Below are 18271 nucleotides of genomic sequence, written 5' to 3'. Positions count from 1 at the left end.
AAACTTGGTACTTGATATGTGGCTTAATCCCCTTCATGAATGGGACAAGGCCATGGCAAACACCTGTGTGTAACAGGCCAAGAGGATGTCTCATGTTTTGATCAAGGGTGGGTAGTGTCCAGGACTTCATTGCCTTGCTGATTATGTGGTGAAAAGGTAAACTGTGTGTGTTTCCCTTCCATGCCACTGGCTTTACAGGTCTTGTGCTAAGGCAGGAATAAATAAGGTGGTAGGAGTGTGTCTTAACTGCACTGGAGGTGGTTTCAGAAACTCCCAATGCAGTTCATCAGAGGCTTGAGACATCTTCTCATCCCAGACTTGTCGTCTTGGAACACTGATCATCCAATTGACCCTGGTCTTTAGTGGAGGTGAAAGTCCTCAGAAACCTTTTTTCTGTTCTTCAGTAAGAGTAGTTCAAGCCAGCTAGTGAGAAAGAAAACATCCCTTGCCTGGTGCACTGAGATGAGTGGGCAGCTGTGGTGTGCTGGTCATTCCTGCCTAGACCGTAATTGTCTTTTTGTACATCCTGGAGATAAGTCTCTCCCATTGGTGATGAAGTTTCATCTGTTTAACATGGTCACCTGTCTCTCCCTACCTCTAGTTGATCAAGTTTTCTGGGGGCCAGGTCAGCTCAAGCGATAGTATTTGAACAGCCCCTTACCAGGTCTCTGGATCCAGCTGCCTTTTCTTCCGGCCACCCCGGCCTGCTGCTCTCCAGAGCGTTCTGAGGTGTGAGACTGGGGGTGTTTCAAGCCTTTGGGTTTGGTTTCAGTTTTCTCTCTTCAAACACTGTCTCTGCACTTGTGCCAGAGGCCTTCCTTCATTTGGTTCTAACTTAATCATGGCCAGTCTATTCATACTTACCTTGGAAAACCTTTAAACTCCAATTTTTTTTTTTATTTCCTCAACTGCAAGATGACCTTAAGCTTTTGTTCCTCCTGGACTCAACAGATAGCCAATCCTGATTTATACCTGTTACACATGGGGTTTTTTTATCCTAGGCATGAAAGTGTACAACTTAATTCTGGGGTTAAGGCTGTTTCATTGTTTTAACATGTCCAAATCTGTAGGAAATACTAACCTGGTTCCCTGGAAGGACTGCACTTACCTTCATGCAGTCATTCCAGTAAATAGCTGTGGCCAGATGCATCATGAAACTGCAAAGGTGTTACTTAATGTGTTTTCTAACATTGTTAAACCACTGTTGTAGCTACGTTAATGAATGTTTTATCTCAGATATTTTGTAGACACTCGGAGGTTTGTTCACGCTTTGCCTCAGGACTAGCAGTGCCTGATGACCCAGGCTGGTTCAGCATTTGGTAGACACTGGTCATTGTTTGCCTGGCAGGACAGGCTGCAGACAGTGTATTATACCTGTCAAGAGAAGATGCACGCAGGTGGGACTTCTTGAGGAATACAGTTTGCTGAGAATAATCTTATTTTTTTTCCCCTCAAAGAGAATCGTGCCGAAGAATAACTGCAGATATAGGCATAATGATCCATCTTATTATTTCGAAGGCAGTGAGATGACTTGGAGGTTTTCTGTCTCAAACATGACCTGCTGCCATTCCATGAGGAGTTTGGGGCCTGACGTGCCCTAAAGATGAGGAGTTTTGCATAAACTAGTGATCTTAAAATTGATAATATTTTTCTCAAAGTCAAACTTCGTGCCAGGAGGGGGGAAAACACAAACAACCCAAAACGGCTGCTGCGTTTTCTGACTGCTTGTCTCAGCTTAACATCTCGGCCTTCACCTGACCTGGCGGCTGGTTCTTCAGGAGGGTTTGACTGAGATTTCCAGCTGATGTAGCTGCTGTTCAATTCTCCAATCCAGACTCAATAACACAGGTGACCTCCTGCTCTTGCTGCAGAAATAAGAGTTCTCTCAGGACGTAAAATGCACATTCTTACTCTCATTTTGGTGCCTTCAGTTCTGATCGCTTTTTCCACTCTCTGTCTTTTAAGGAACTGAATATAGACAATTGCTGAGGAGACTTGACCACAGGGCTTTATTCTGACTTAGTGGTGTGTAATTTTATGCATATTGATGCACTGACTTCCTTTTGTCTGGTCGTTATTTGTTGCACTGTGTTCCACACCCCGACCACCTTTCCCCCAACCGTGTCCATTCTTGTAAATTTGTTAGTATTTGAGCCCCAAGGACACAGCTGGTAGGAGAAACTTTGTGCTGAAATTACTTCTCAAAGTGAACCAAAAGTAATTTTCCCGTGTCTGAAAAGACCGCCTGCTCCGTGATGTGTCCCTGATTTCCTCAGGTAGCAGTGATGTGATTTCTTATGTATCTTTTGGCCTTTCACACAAATATGTGCACAGGCACATGCACCTGCAGTTCCTGAATCCATTGGACAACTTATCAGACATAGGTGAAAACCAGATTATTGCCTGGTTAATGATGACGCGGGAGGAGCTGAATGAACAGTAATGATAATTTCTGTTTAGCTTTGAAGTCAGGTAGTTTAATTTCAGGGTGCTAACCACTGACAAGTCGCTAGTGAGCTTACTGGAGCTCTCCATCACTTTGTAGTTTGGTTCATCAAACTTTCAAATAAAAAGCAAACAAGCAACCCTCAAAACCAGTAATTCTTTGGGAAGTTACACTCAACTAATGTCTATCTAATCACTCCCCCTTGGTTGGGGTGCAAATGATAACTCGTTTAGAATTTTCTCTCTGTAAATTCTTAGTTTGCTGAAACAAAAGGAAAATACATGTAGTTTCAGCAACTTCTTGTTCCTGCTAGAAGTACATTCTCGGCCTGTATTAGCCCAGCAGCCGTATGAAATCAGTTACAGAAAAGTGGCGTGAACTTTGCGACGTGCACATACCTCACTGGACCTTTTTTCATTTCTGTAAGATGTGAAGCTGTAATTAGCAGTTTTGTGGGCTTTTTTTTTTTATTTTGAGAAGCTGCAGCTGCTGATGTTTTGCTAAGTGTTGGTATTTCTCTGTGATTATTGCTGCCTGTTACTGTTCCATGGCATTCAGGCTGCTGGAGCCAGGGGACCAAGATGAAGAAATTTCTGCTGTGGTATATGAGGAATCGGAGAAATATCCCAACCTTGCCCGGCTTTGTTGTCTTTAGCTGCAAGGCAACTTGTGGAAAGTCAAATATGAAAATGTGCTGCACTGCACTTTATTTTAAGCTAGAGACGGGGCTTGATGAACTGTCACTTAGCAGATGCTTGCAGCCATACAAGGCTATCTAATCTGAATTGCCTTCAGTAGGAGGCAGGGGGGATGGGGGGAATAGAGGCTGCTTATTAAAGGACAACGGCAGCAAATACCAGGCATTTTTGTATACAACCTCTGGCTGTAATCCAGCTGGGAACATTCCCCAGACAACTGGTGTGGAGATGATGGGAAGCATCCAGGGAGAACTGCACGAGCTGTAAAGCAGCCTTGTAAATAGTCAAGCCAATTAGTCACTCTCCTGCACTCATCCGAAGTATTGGTTATACCTCTTTGTTTCAGAAATTTAGTCAAGTGATTAAGACACCCTTTTAATTACAGGTTTTTACTGTAAATATCTGTTAATTTGTAGCTGGCAGAAGATCTGCTCAGTTGTGTCTGAGAATAAGTGTTTCTTCTGTTCTTTGCAACTGCTGTTGTGAGAAGGACAACAGACCATTGTTGGGGCTCTTACTTACACAGTTACTTTCTCCTGTGAACAATCTGAGTGCATACTTCGTGGGGTTTTGCCTTATGTGAGTGGCTGCTTTGTGTGAGCCGAGGCGTTGCTGGCCACCGGACCCGCAGGGTTGGGATCCCCGTGTCCGAAATTGGGTGCCAAGGTGCTGGGACCGCTTCTCCTTTCTGCTTCCAGGTTAAGGTCTCATCCCAGAGCTTGTTGCTTGTCAGGAATGACAGAAGCAGATGAAACTCCTAGAGCACAGGAAAGGTGTGATCTGGGCTCTCAGCATGGAAAATTCCGGCCTGTTTGGTTCATTTTTCAGAAACTGAAATCACAGAGATGATCTGTAGTGGGACAGATGACACTAACTGCATCTGACCATCCTAATGCATTCCAGATGCTTATCTTCACAAATACTGTTAGCTTACAGTGGAGACTTTGTGTGGAAGTAGCAAGATGAAGAAAAGTCTGTCTTTGAATTTCAGAGCATGTGGGGTTTTTTTTTTGTCCGTCTTACATGACTCACGACACTACGCTTGGTACATCCCGTGTGGCCTCTGATCTGCTGGTGAAGCTCCTGGCTCACTGGGTGCTGCAAGAAGGGTGCCAGTCCTTGCACTGGCACCTCAGTAAGCAACTTTAATTTAACTTTCTGAAAGTCTGGAAACTCATCTGCAGATTCGGGCAGGGGTGGTGGTGTTGCCTTGTCCTGACACACCACGTACTGTGACTATCACAGAAAGATGTGTAGATGCTTCAAACCTGCTGGACAATAAGCAAAGCGACTGTTTCCCTCCTGTTTTTCTGTAGAACCGGTCTTTCCCACAGAGGAGTTTGACTTGTTTGTAGGACAGTAATTGCCATTACACACGGGCTATGTGGGAAGAGCACAGTGATCTCCTGCAAGTCAGAAGACCGGCTTCCATTCCTGGTTGTTGCCCATTTACTTTGTGGCCTCTGAGTCACCTCTGTTTGTTTTGCCCATTTTCTAGATGTCAATCTACTCAGCAGAGAAAATGCCTCTTCTGTACAAGACTTGGGCTCAAGTTGCTGAGGGGGGGAGAAACTGCAGCTGATGGGGAAGTCAGTCACTAATTTTTGCTAACCAAATTGTCGCTGAGATCAGTTTCCCTAAAGTGTACTTTCCTTTATTGGAAATGACACTCTAGCTTTACATGCAATGTGTTTCAAACCCTGTAAAAATTTTAAGTGCTTGTGCCAGCTAAACTTTTCCAATTTTAAATGTGCTTGAAGCTGCTTTGAAGCAGCAGCTTTGCTGCTCTAGAGAAAGGGCTTTAACTCTAGATACTGCCTAAATTTACCAGCGACTGTCAGATTTTCTTTGACCTGTCTGTGTAACATAGTTTGTAAGGGAGATATCTTCCCGTTAATTGATGGAATAACCTTATACATCCAACTTGAAGCTATTGCTGAAGATTATTTGCTTCCTTGCGTGCCCTGATATAGCCCATGGCTTGAGTTAATACAGCATTTCGCTTCAGCCTCGTAAGGTTTTCTGTCTACTAGTAGTGGAAATGAGACTGAAATAAATGAGGTGGAATTATGACCCTACTGAAGTCATTAGGAAAGCTGCTGTTGACTGAAGTAAGGCTGGGATCTCAGCCAAGAGTTTGAGTTGTTTAATTTATGGTAACATATTAATTGTATTAAAACAGGGGCTTGAAGAAGCTAATCTTTAGCTTTGCGATACCATCTCCATTCCATAAGCATTGTACGCAGTGTTACTAAAAGTTTACCTTTTTTGGGTAGGTTGATAGAGGTAGATTTTGATTTATTTTTGTAATTTGTGTGTTTGCACTCCTGGGAAAGAACTCAAGTACACAGATGTCATTATTTCTATAAATGAAAAAGACTTTACCCTAAATCTTCTAATTCTTTTAGAGCCTATGGCAGCAGAGCTATCTAACAGTGGATCCTGCAGGAAATATTTGGCATTCTTGTAAGCTCCAGGGAGAGGAGAACTGGGATGATAACATCCATGAGTGTTGCTTTTGAATGAGGACTTGCATGAAGGACTTTCTCTAAATAAAACCCCACACTATTAGATTTAAAGGCTTTTTAGCAAAAGGAACGTATTGCAAGCTTTTGAGCTCCCTGCACCGTATGGAGCTTTACTGGTGTGTGTGCCAGCAGACCTCGCTGGCGGTGGGAGCCTGGGAGAGCCCCGCGCTGCCCGCCTGGGGAGGCCACATCTGCACTGGATTCATTGGGCTGTTTTCACTGACTGCTTCAGAGTAGATTTTACTCCTTTAAAATTGTATGAACTTTGTTTCTGTAATTTGGCAGGAAAGATTATTTATCTCGTTTTAAAGGCAGAGCTAATGTGTTCGCAAGCTCTGATGACAATAAGAACAAATTGTATTGCTTTAAAATGTAAATGTATATTTTGCTCTATGTATTTTCTTCTCTTACCTGTTGGAATAGTTTAGCATTAAGCATATTTTAATATACATTTAGACACAGATGAGACTGCTTTTATTATTGCTTACAGACATGAGTTATGTTAATGTAAACACTGCAATAAAAGGGAAACTAGAAATAAAGACCAGGACGTATAAATTGGCATCCAAGGTCTTTTTTTTCTCCTCATCAGTCTTCACATTTGTCTTGTATGTGGTGACTCTGGACCAGATAGAAATGGCTTTTTTCATGGAGTCAAAGTGTATTATTCCTGTTGTAGTGGTCCCAAAGTACAGTTTCTGTGCATATTGATGGGATCTTGGCAAAAAAGAAGCCCAGTTATCCATTAGCTAATTCTCAGAGTAACCTTCTTCATAACTAGCTCTTCAGGTAATGCCGTCCCAGTTTTTTCTGCAATGTACACAGCTAACAGAGTCAACGTTTTGAGTAATTGAGGCCAGTGGTTTCTAGTCTTTCTTATTCTGTATTGTTTCCCAATGATGTTTGTATTCTTGTGAGGGAAAAATGGGACAATAATGGGTTTAGCCAGGTTGATGGAGTTGCTTCTGAGAAGCAGGTACTGCTCTGGGGAGAAAATGCATTTACTGCTGTCTCTTATCAAGAGGCTGCCCAGTGCACTTGTCCTGGGGGTTTCCATGATGTAAGAGGATTTGAAAGTAAGAAGAAATTAGATTTTTTTTTTTTTTTTTAAGAGTCCATTCTCTGAATATTTGGGGCAATATCCCTCCTGCATGTGCAAAGTTAAAATCTGAAGTGCTGTATTGTCTCATTTTTGCAGATGTTAAGTGTGGTGTGGGGATAGCAATGCTTCTAAGCTGCATATCTGATCAAGTGCAGGTCTGAAGGTACTAAATACCCGAGTAAATGAAGCCTGGATACCAGACCGGGCTGTGCAGCGTGGTGCAGGAAGGGATTTCTGAAGGCTGCAAAAGAACATGCTTAAATTCTGCCGCTCCTGATAAATTAATGTTTCCATTATAAGTATCCCAGCTGAGAAATATTCAAGGGCATGAAATGCGTGCTGGTCATTCTTACAAAGTAGTTGGCTTCCAGACTTTAATTTCTGAAGAACCGTTGGATGATAGAAGTATGTTCACTTTTTCCATGCAAATCCCCATTGTAAAACCCTTTTTAGCTCCGTACACGTCCGAGTCACTAGTGCCAGTCACTGCTGTGCTGGAAATGGGATCTTTCTCCAGTACTTCACTGCTCCGGAATCATTGCCAGGTTAGACCTGGTAATAATCTCTTTGTGTGGATTTATCCAAAGACCAGACCTTGGGCTTTTGATTTGTTTTTTAAAATAGAGCTGTATTAACATAATCTGTGATTGCTGTGATGTGAACTTGGTCACATTTCCTGCCCAGAATATCCCATATGTAAACTTTGCACTAAATTGTGTCCAAAAATGTTTTGCTTTAAATCTGCCTCTGTCTTAAAAATGAAATGTGCATTTGCTGTCTTTATTGATCTGTGTTCTGTACTGGTCTGCACTCATCAGTTCATTTCTTAATGAATTCATTTAGCCCTGTGGCCATAAATATATTGTTAAACTAGCTAAGAGCCTGAGCACTACAATGAATCTGGTTCTCTAAAATGTATTTTCCTTTCAAACTGGCTTCTAAAGATACTGAATATTTCTTTCAACTTGGTAATTCTCATAACCTGCTTCTGTAATATAAAATATACTACAATGATGCTAATTATAAAAGTGTGTGAGTATATATGACTAAATATATATATATATGTCTGTCTGCACTCTTCAGAGTTTTGTCTGTGGCAGAGAACAAGTCTGGTTCTTGTTTCTGAAAATAACAAAGAAATTGAGGCATATATTCAAAAACATTGTATCAACATCTTAATGCATCTTTAGGATGAAGAAAGTGTTTTAAAGAAATACCTCGTAGTTCCCTGCATCTGTGCTTTTGGTTTTAGATGCTTGGGTCTGTTGCATAGTCAAAGTCACGAGTGGAATGAAATGAGGTTGCTATAAACAAAGAATTGAGAAGTTGTTGAAAACGAATTTTGAGGAAAATGTCTGAAATGTTTTGCAGAGGTGAATCTGGTGCCGGGAAGACTGAAAACACCAAGAAGGTTATTCAATACCTTGCTCATGTTGCTTCCTCCCATAAAGGAAGAAAGGACCATAATATTCCTGTAAGTTGGGATATTTTCTCAGTTTGATGCTCTTTTTGAAAACTACAGTCTTTGCATTAAAAAAAGCACAACTTTTTTATTTAAGATAATCGGTAATGTAATCCACATAACTTTGTCTCAACCATTATTTTCTCTGTAGTAGTGGCTGAAATGAGCAGTTACATCAACATTTCCAGTTAATTTAGCTGTTTAACTTCCATTGTGAAATTAAAGGCTTTATGCAAGCATTGGAACTAGACACGGCATCAAAGCCTTCTGGTGCAGTAAAACCCAGTTTTTGAAAAAATTTAACTAACCTGGGCAATTCTTAGTGAATGTAGTTCCCACTAGATGCAGTTTTTACAACTATAATTGTGAGTGAGCTTTCTGTTCTTTCATAAAACTGACTTGTAGATGGGAAAAATCATCAGGCTTAGAAACTGCTGTGGAGCCGTTATATTTAGAAGATTTTATTACATTATGAACAAGAGCATATGCAGTCTTATGTCAGAGAATCCTGAGTATTTTGGTAACTTGTCACTATCTCCGATTGATGTGGAATTTTCTTCAGGTTTACTGCCAGACTTCAAAATTTGCACTGAATTTTTAGCAATACTTTCCTTTAAAAAAATTAGGAATGGGTTTGAATAGTGTTGCTATGAGCCCTTGGATGTCTTTGCAGTGATGTATTAATTCCAATTGCTACAAGCAAGCAGTTTGCACCTACTTTTTTCTGGTACTACCTCAGGTGTCTCTGCTGGTTGGACGCTTCCAAATTATCATCTGACTTGGCAGCAACAATTTCTTTGATTTCTAGTGTATGACTCTTAATGTTAAGACATTCTTGAATGGGTCACACTCATATAGAAAAATGGAGATGACTTCAATCTGTGAAGGATTTGAAGTGGGAGAGAAAGCGAGATTGCTCTGCAGATAGATTTGGAGATATCGAAGTGTACGGGGAAACGTGAATCTTTGCTCTGATTGAGAGCGAACAGCATGACCCTGTGTGTTGATGCTTCAACTGTTGCACATGGAAAATATAAGTTAGTCTTTCTAAGTATTTAGTGTGCAGTCGGATTGTGCTGCAGGTTGTGTCCGCATCCGTTACAAACCGTGGAAGTTTCTTACCATTGGAGTATCAGGTGGATGTTCATGGTGCAGTCGTGCATGAGGAGAATACTCATCAGAATTGGTTTTCTGTATAGGTTTTGATGGCTTTTGGCTTTTGACCTCTGTGTAGCCTTGAACAAAACGGGGCATTTTTTCACTTTCTACAGGAGTAAAGTTGCCTTCAGCTTTTTGAGGGAGAAGGAAATTATGCAGAGGGAATTGTGCAGGGTTTGTACCGAGCACTTCTGAATAGACTATGGACAACCTTCAGCCTGAGCTGTTCCAGGACCCTTCTGGAAGCCTCTGGTCCAGCCTCCTTTCAAAATGCACCTTCCTTGTAAAGCTGAGTTTTGAAAATCTTGAAGGATGGTGGTTATGCAGCTTCTCTGCAAACCTGTTCCAGTGCTTAACCATTTAAATGGCCTGTTTTTAAATGGCCCTATTTTTGATTGTTTAAAAAGTACTGTATGTTTGTCTGGCCTGTTCTCATGCTGTGTTTCCACCAGCGCCTCTGCCAAAAGAAGTTCCCATTTTTTGGGCTGCTTTGTCGTAACAATTCCCGTGGCCACTCGCAGGCTGATGCAGCCTCAGACTGCTGGTTTCAAAGCCCATCTGGCTTTAAACAAAACAAGTTTCCTCTGCATAACTGGTGTGAAGCAAAGGCTCAGAAATGAAAGGGGAAAGATGGGGTAGGAAATGTCAGTGAAAGGAAGGATGAGATGCCCTTTTTAGTGCAGTGTTGGCGAATTCCATTTGAATCACTGGTTGAACTGCAATTTAATTCACTCCTTACCTGTGCGATCAAATGGATCGGCCGTGTTCATCTCAAGAGAGTTTAGAAAACAATTGTTGTGATCAACTGCTTTATGAACCATCAATAACTGTTATGGTGAAGACTGGAAAAGCTTTTATTCTTTGTAAAACATAGTTCAAGCACAGTAAAAAGAATAGGGTGCTGTCCTAAATAAAAGTTTGATACTTCAGTTGTGAACTTCATTCAGTGCAGTGCCATAGTAAGCACTGAATTAAGCATATGCTTATGAAAAATGCAGAATGTTTGTGTAACCAAAACAGTTTTGAAAATACAAATGAGTCTCCCTTGTGCTGGAACAATTCATTTTTATTTAACTATTGCAAACCAAGAATGTCTAACCTACACACCTGACATTCCACAGCTAGTGTCAGAATTGAATTTGTGTATTCAGCCCTGATGTGTTCATTAGAAAATTGTGGAGAGCTGGCAGTGATCCACAGTCCCCATCTGTACAGCCTCTGCATTATCCTGTGCACAGAGAAGATGCTAAATAGGCTTGTTAAACAGACTACTAGTCATGGATTTATTTTTATCTATCCTGTTACAAATAATTGTCAGTGGCATGCGTATTACTGACACTATTCTGAATGCTGCATGGATTTTTTTTTATTCTTTTTTCCCAATGAAGCAATTTGTTTGCTGATGAATTAATAATTATTTTCCCAACATTGTTCTGAAGTCTGCGGTTAACTTGGTTTTACCTGACGGAGTGCTGTAAAACTATTGCAAACAAAATGTCACCTCAGAGGGGGCTCCTGTGGGCAGTGGAGTCACTGGAAGCACAGGGGGTGGAATTCCAGCGCTGAGCAGCCCCACTACCAGCTTTTCCTAATTTGTGCTGTTGGAATCCACAGGCATGCTGTCTCATTTCCCATTTAATCCCAAGGAATGTTCAAGGTGTTGTCTTGGGCACTGTGCTAGGACGTGTGGGTTGGTGGTGGTGGCAAAAATGTGGACAAGAAGCTTTAGCAATTGTGGGACTTGGTGGATCTGGGTGAGACTAAGGTAGTCCCTTAAATCAGGAACAGAGACTGAGCTTTGTAGAGCCGAGTAATGGCGGGAGGAGTGATGGCAGTGAGCTGCAAACGGGCTCATCTGGAGTTTGAATCCATGTGTGTCGGGCGCTTGGTTGAGCATCAGAACCAACACATGCACAGTCCCGGTTGGTGAGGAGTAAGGGAGAGAAGATGGAAGATACCTGTTGTAAATAACATCCAACACACTTGACCTCTTAAGAATCTGGAGGTGTAGCATTTAAAACTCTGCCAATAAATTGGATACTTTGCGTGCAGCAAGCATATTGGGGTTTGTTAACTGTACAAAGTGCGGACCAGCTTTATAAAGGTAACCGTTGTGCTTTAATTCAGGTGTCTCAGACCAAAGATGTATGTTCTGTATCCTCCTCTTCATCTGTATCCTCCTCTTCATCTGTATCCTCCTCTTCATCTGTATCCTCCTCTTCATCTGTATCCTCCTCTTCATCTGTATCCTCCTCTTCATCTGTATCCTCCTCTTCATCTGTATCCTCCTCTTCATCTGTATCCTCCTCTTCATCTGTATCCTCCTCTTCATCTGTATCTTCATCTATATCTATACACACACACACACACATATATATGTGTGTGTGTGTGTGTATATATATATATACACATGTATACATATATACCCTGTTTCCTCGAAAATAAGACAGGGACAGTATTAATTTTTGCTCCAAAATATGCTTACTTTTTTACATGTATAGCTGCCTGGACGCTATTTAAATTGACTCTTTTATGAACTGTAACTAGGGCTTATTTTTTGAGTAGGGCTTATATTTCAAGCATCCTCAAAAATCCTGAAAAGTCGTGTTAGGGCTTATTTTTGGGGTAGGTCTTATTTCAGGGAAACAGGGTAGGTATGTACCATACTGGTATCTGTTGGTCTGGTCAGCGATTGTTGCGGGGGAGCTTCTTTCACCTTTGTTCTCACCGATTCTTCTGCTGGCTCAGGAGCTGTGGGGAAAAGGATCTTTAGGATAAAAGGAGAGGAAGAGAACAAGGATGGGGAGCTGGTGAGCGGGAGAGGAGGCTGATGTGTCTAGAGAGGGTTTGTCAGATTAAGCAAGGAAGGTAGGGAGGAAAAGATTTCTAAACTTCTGAGCTTTATGGCTTATCACTCCCATATGTGTTGAGATGGGAAAGAGAAAAGAATGGAATTGTGTTGCTAAGGTATGCATTAAAGTAGCTTTAATATGGTTAAACAGTGAGGCTTAATTCTGACTCTTGGTTCTGCTTTAGCTTACAAACCTGGTGGGTTTGGATGGGAAGGTCAGTGTAGAATATAGAAATAATTTATTAAAAAACATTGTGTACCTGGCTTTCCAAAAGAAAAGTCACTGAACTGCCCAGGGCCTGTGGTGAACATGCCTGTTCTGCAGGCTGCATGGGGCCTATGGACACCCCGGGCATGGGCAAATATGTGGAATCGGCACGTCGTGGTAGTGTATGAAGTAGTCAGATTCTATAGATATCTGCATCCATCCCCGGCTGTCACCATTTCCAGTCACCCTGGTCCAATGTACCTCTGGTTCTGGAATTCCACTTGTGTTCATGTCCCCTTTCCCCACTCAGATCTAGCTTGCATGGGGGTGCTCATTTAAGCTTCAGAAATAATTGCTGGTACTTTCTGCTTTCACTGGCTGCATTTGCCTTTGTAGCCGAAATGCTAAATTGTCTAATTTGTTTTATTAATTTCAAAAGAAATGTAATTGGTTGCGAAGTGCAGGCTCTTGGGCAGGCTCAGACTGCCGGTCTTAGTGCAGGTTCCCAGGTGAGCGTTACCTGCCCTCACCTGAACACAGACAAGTTCAATATGTGTGTGATTGTGCTCAGGTCTGTATGGCGCGGACAGCAATGGGCACCCCGAGGGAGCAGTTCATCTTGTCTGAAGATGAGCAAGTTAACCATCTCCGGGGTGTACCTGTCCTTCTCCAGTGAGGCAGAAGCAGGAGCAGTTTGATACTGAAACACCCCAATTTTTTTTAGATGGCCAAGTTGTTTTCTGAGCAGCTTTGCAAAATTCACATCACTGAGCTGAATAAACCAAACCTTTGCCGGCTTGCTTTACAGACCTCTGACAAAATCCGTTATTCCGCACTAAAACAACACCGGTTGTTAAAAATAATAGACATAAACAGAGGAAGTGTGCGTCTGGCTTGGTATGAAAATATCCTGCTATGTGTCTTTCACCACAGTATTTTCCCTCTAGGCTCTCTGATGTGAAGCTCAAAATGATTAAACTTTCAGACCGAACCAAGGAAATGAAAATGGAGTTGAAAATTTCTGCAGAAACTGTGCAAATGTGAATTTTGAGGGTTTTTAAAATTTTTCTTCATCACTACCACATTCCGTTTGCCATTCTTCCTGGCAAAATTTGATGGTCTTCCAGTTTCTTCTTGCTTCTTCTCATGTGGAGGATCATTCTTGAAAGAAAGAAACAAAGCTTGTCTTGATTGTAGGTTTGTGTTTCTTAAATTCTTGAAGTACAGTGCAAAACCAAAACCTCAGACTCCTTAATTATTGCTTTTGCCTTGGTTCTTTTATAACCTTTTTGGTTTTTGAAGAGTAACAATGATCTTATCCAGATAAGGCCACCTTGCAGTGACTAAGTCTGTAGGGAAAGGTATTTGGTGTTGCAGGTGTATTTTTTGTTCTTGTTTGGCAAAACTATAGAAAGCAATGAATACCTAATTAAATTATTGCCCTCCTTCCTTGCCGCTCAAGGTCCATGTGTCATTTTGTGTTTTATTTGGAATTAGCCCTTTGCATAAACACAGGGTTTGGTATTTTGCGCATGCATTGACAAGCAAATAACTTCTTTTCTAAAATTAATGTAAAGGTTTTCTATGAAATGAGTATCTAGTTAAACTAAACCTACTGACATGACTACTTTGGGATGTACCATGCAGCTGGAATGCCTGCTTGCTAACATCTGCATTTGTTTGTTTGCAATGAACAGCCCGAATCACCTAAACCCGTGAAACACCAGGCAAGTGTTTTTCTTTATGCTTTTAAAGTTAGTAGGTGAAATTATATATATTCCTCTATATTCTGTCAATTTGTATTTCTAACATGCGGGAAATCTTGTTGATGTATACAGCAAATGGTCAACTTTGTAAATGAGCACAGAGAAGGCAAGTTCCTGGGCACTGCAGAGCACTTCGGGGTGGTAGGGGAAGGGATTTATAAAGGCTGCAAAAGAATGTACTTGAATTTCCCTCCTCCTGGTAAATTAACATTTCCATTATAATACCTTAGCTGAGAAATATTCAAGCACGCAAAACATGTACTTGTCGTTCTTACAAGGTTCGCCCTCTGTCCAGCTGGGGTTCTCCACCCTGCAGAACAGCTTTTTGATATTAAACAAAGCACTAAATAAAAGAGAGAGGTAATAGAAGCAACAGAATTCTTTTTTATTAACATACTGTTTTGTCTGAATATTTTTATAGCCTCTCAGGTAACCTGATAAAGACTTTGATCTCCAGGGTAAAAGGCTTGGTGTAACCAACAAACGGTCTGCTGAGATTGAGCGTTTCCCCTGACTTTATCGGATAAGTGGTGTGAGCGACGTGGTTCCGTTCGGCGATGCTGCCTGAGCCAGTGTTGGAGGTTCAGCTGCCCTTGCTCCCGCTGGCCGGGGCTGCCGCGCAGCTGGCGCCGCCCGCGTCGCTCCCTGAGCCCCCGCGCAGCAGCGGCCGGGCCGTCCCGCACGTGTAGAGCGGGGTTAGGCAAGGATTGAATGAGGCTAAGGCTGTGCTTAGAGATACCCTGCATAACATGTGCTAGCAGCTGGTTACATGTTCCACTCTCTAGCCTTTTTGTCATGGGCACGAGCTTTTAAATAAAGAAAAAGCTTCACACCAGCTCCGTGTGGCGTATCCAGGGCTTGGTAGCTGAAGAAGCAATCATGAGTTAGTTTAGCTGGTTGTATTTTTTTCCTTGGCTTTTTTTTTTTTTTTTTTAAAGCTGACTGTAATGCAACTTAAACTGTAGTGGAAAAGAAAATAATAAAAGAAATTTTAAGTTAGCTCTGGTACACTGGAAGCAAAAAGAAATCCCATGGACAGCTGTGATCCCTTTGCTAGTGTGTGGTAACTTGTTAAACTTCTGTAACCCAGTCATGTGTCTGAGCCCATGATCTCATTTTCAGAAGTTACAGACATTCTTAGTATTTAACCTAATCCTCCCTCCTTGCAAACCTCAGTCAATTTTAAGGGTTTTTTACTAAAATATTTCTGTTCCAAAAATAGACGGAGCAGTGTTTAGTTTAACCCTCCTTTTGCTTAGATTTAGCATGTCAGGGTTGAACAAACCATTTGTGGGCAAATGTTTTAAATGTATCAGCAGAAACATGCTAATCCAAAAGTGTTGATAATGCGTAAACCGTAATCATTAACATTTCTGTCCCAATGTCACTCTGAACTCCAGAGCGGATCCCTGTTGTGTGTGAGTAGCGCGTGGTCTCCCCGCCTCACCCCCATGAGCCAGCTCACAGATGCTGGTTTTTCTGAAACTGAGACAATAACCTGTCCTTATCTCAGTGTTGCCCTGCATGAAATGTTGCATGACTTCACTTTTCCAATGCTGCAATACTGCTTTTTCCAAGTTCTGTTTAGATGCCTCCATAGAGATATGCCCACAGGACAAATTTACACTCTTTACAAAACACTGAACACTTCTAAAAAAAAGAGAATTGGGGTTTGTCTGTAAAGCAGTCCATCTAGAAATGAAAACTCAAATGCATTTACCGTAGTGTTAAGAGGTTTTGCTGTTTCTCAGTGATGGCTACAACAAATCTACTCTCGAGTGCAAACCACAGGCTGGCCAGGCTGCGATCTCTGTCTGTTCTCACGGTTTTCACCCACATCTGAGGACCCAACTGAATATTTTCTGCAAATCCTCAGATGACTGTAAAAATGAGCTGCTAAGAACTTTTAACGTTCAGCTGGCGAATGAGTAAAATTATTTTACGATGCATTGCACAAGTTCCTCTGCACGAAGCGCAATTGATGTTTTAATTTTAAGTGCAATTAAGCGCTTTACCGCACGGACGCTGCATTTCCACGCCAAGGGTCTCATGGGGCACAGTGACCTTCTGCGGAGATGAGTTTTGAAGTCGGTGTGCTTTCTTTTCCAGAACAGCTAGAATTTGCACTGTAAGCTGTGACACGCTTGCCACGTTTCCTGTACGTGACGTGCTTTATTTCAAGCCATATACAGCATGTTCTCATTTTTACCCCGGGTCTCAACAGGAGCTGAACAGCGCAGCTGGGAGAGGGGAGCGGGAGAAAAGGCCCGAGCAAACGCTTTCACACTGTCCACTGCCTTTACATAGGAAACTTTTAGAATATAAATCACACGTGCATCTAGTGGTTAAAACAGGGATCTATTTTTTTTTCCAATTGTGAATTTTTCTTGCAATTTTAAAAGTGCTCCTGAGAACTGCAATGTGGCAGACATATGGTCCATAGGCACTGCGGCCCACGAAGTGTTTAGTGTGCTCTGGGCTAAGACTTACACATTTATTTCTTCTTTAGTTACTTCAGAAAATATGTAGTCCCAAAGGGAATATCTTTGGAAGTAAGCAAGTTTTGAGCAGATAACTTAAGGTCACGTTAAAGTACAAGCAGCCATTAGTTTTCAGAAGGACTGGAAATATATTTCAATATACAAATAAAAGCCTCTTTCAGGTGCTAACTAGTGAATTTTAAAAATTCCTATGTAAGACCTGACCTCATCTGGAAGCCTTAAGAGATTTACATTTCCCATTCTTTGATGCTCAGTCTGGGGTCTTTATTCATCTATGCTATAAATAATTGGAAAAAGCAGGTTTCTGAACACAAACATGAGTTTTTGAGACTACATTGCAGACAGTTTCGCTGGTTTTTGCCCATCCCTCCGAGCAGGCACGCCGTGCTGTGCTCCCTGCACGCGATGTGCCTCCTGGGCTCATGGAAGCAGCACAGACTTTTTTTTTGCCACCAGACCTCCTCATGGACAACAATTCTAAAAGCTGTTGTGCGATTTCCTTAAGATAAGTACTTTGATTTCTACATCTATTGGCTTGAACTTAAAGGAAGAATTTTCATTTTATTTTATTTTTAATGCATTAAACATACTGAGCAATGTTGAAAGAATGGAGCAATTTGGAAATGCTCTTTGTCTTTGTTGCTCGGTTCCCTTTGCTGATTCTCGGGTGCAGCCAGGTTGTGTTGATAACAATATCTGGCTGATTGAAAATTACTGTTCCAGTGATTTACAAGTAAGTAGCTATAATGTAAAATCACTAAATGGCAAGTATAAGTGTTGTTTTAAGATCTTAAAGCAGTTAAATCAGTTTTTCCTCTTTAGCGTTTCAAGTCTGTGCCTAATTTCATTAGCCCTTTTTTCTTTTCCATGTTCAATGAATTGCAACATCTGTTAAGTCCTATTCAGTCACTACTCTGTTTGTGTATGTGTGTTTTAAAAAATTAAAAAACCAAAGCACTTTCTCCCCTGGATGAAGGACACTGTCAGCGGATTTAGAAGTGAGAAATGATGACCCCTGGTGAAGGTGGTGCCACTGCCACAGCCTGGGTGAAATAACTGTCAGGAAGAAGCAGAATATAGGAACCCTGAACCTCCTGTGCACTGTGCTCATGTCTGTTTATTTTTCTGTTTGTGTGGTTTTTAGGGGGAGCTGGAGCGTCAGCTTCTTCAGGCAAATCCCATTCTGGAATCCTTTGGGAATGCAAAGACAGTGAAAAATGACAACTCGTCCCGCTTTGTGAGTTACTCCTTTTCTCTTTCAAGTCTGTACCTCTAGCTTACTGTTTATGGAGAAATTCCCTTTTTAGGAATCTATCTATTAGTATCAGAAGCTTGCTTTCTTTGCTCCACAAATTCAGGTTCTACAATGTTTTCTGCACTGTGTTGGACTCACTGCAGATGCGTTCTCACTGGCTCTGGGCAAGATCTGTCACTGTACCCAGTTTCCGACCTCAACCACCTTTGAATTGCCAGTAGTGTTCACAGTAGAACAAATATAACTGTGCTGTGCAGCTGAACTGGGACTTACGGGCACAAATTGCTGCTGAAAAG

General features: G+C 41.6%; 1 protein-coding gene across 1 annotated transcript in view; it reads left to right on the top strand.

The window, feature by feature from the left end:
* The window catches only part of MYH10 (myosin heavy chain 10), a 97584-nt gene that overhangs the window by 35300 nt on the left and 44013 nt on the right, over positions 1 to 18271 (top strand). The window contains exons 5-6 of the mRNA XM_082067385.1: positions 8146 to 8248; positions 17865 to 17957. Of these exons, the coding sequence (XP_081923511.1) occupies positions 8146 to 8248; positions 17865 to 17957 (196 nt within the window). The remainder of the gene's footprint in view (positions 1 to 8145; positions 8249 to 17864; positions 17958 to 18271) is intronic.

This window comes from Streptopelia decaocto (genome assembly GCF_964273445.1).
Source record: "Streptopelia decaocto genome assembly, chromosome: 16".
Lineage (NCBI taxonomy): Eukaryota > Metazoa > Chordata > Aves > Columbiformes > Columbidae > Streptopelia > Streptopelia decaocto.
Note: the sequence above shows the minus strand (reverse complement) of the source record. Positions and strands in the feature narration are given on the sequence as shown.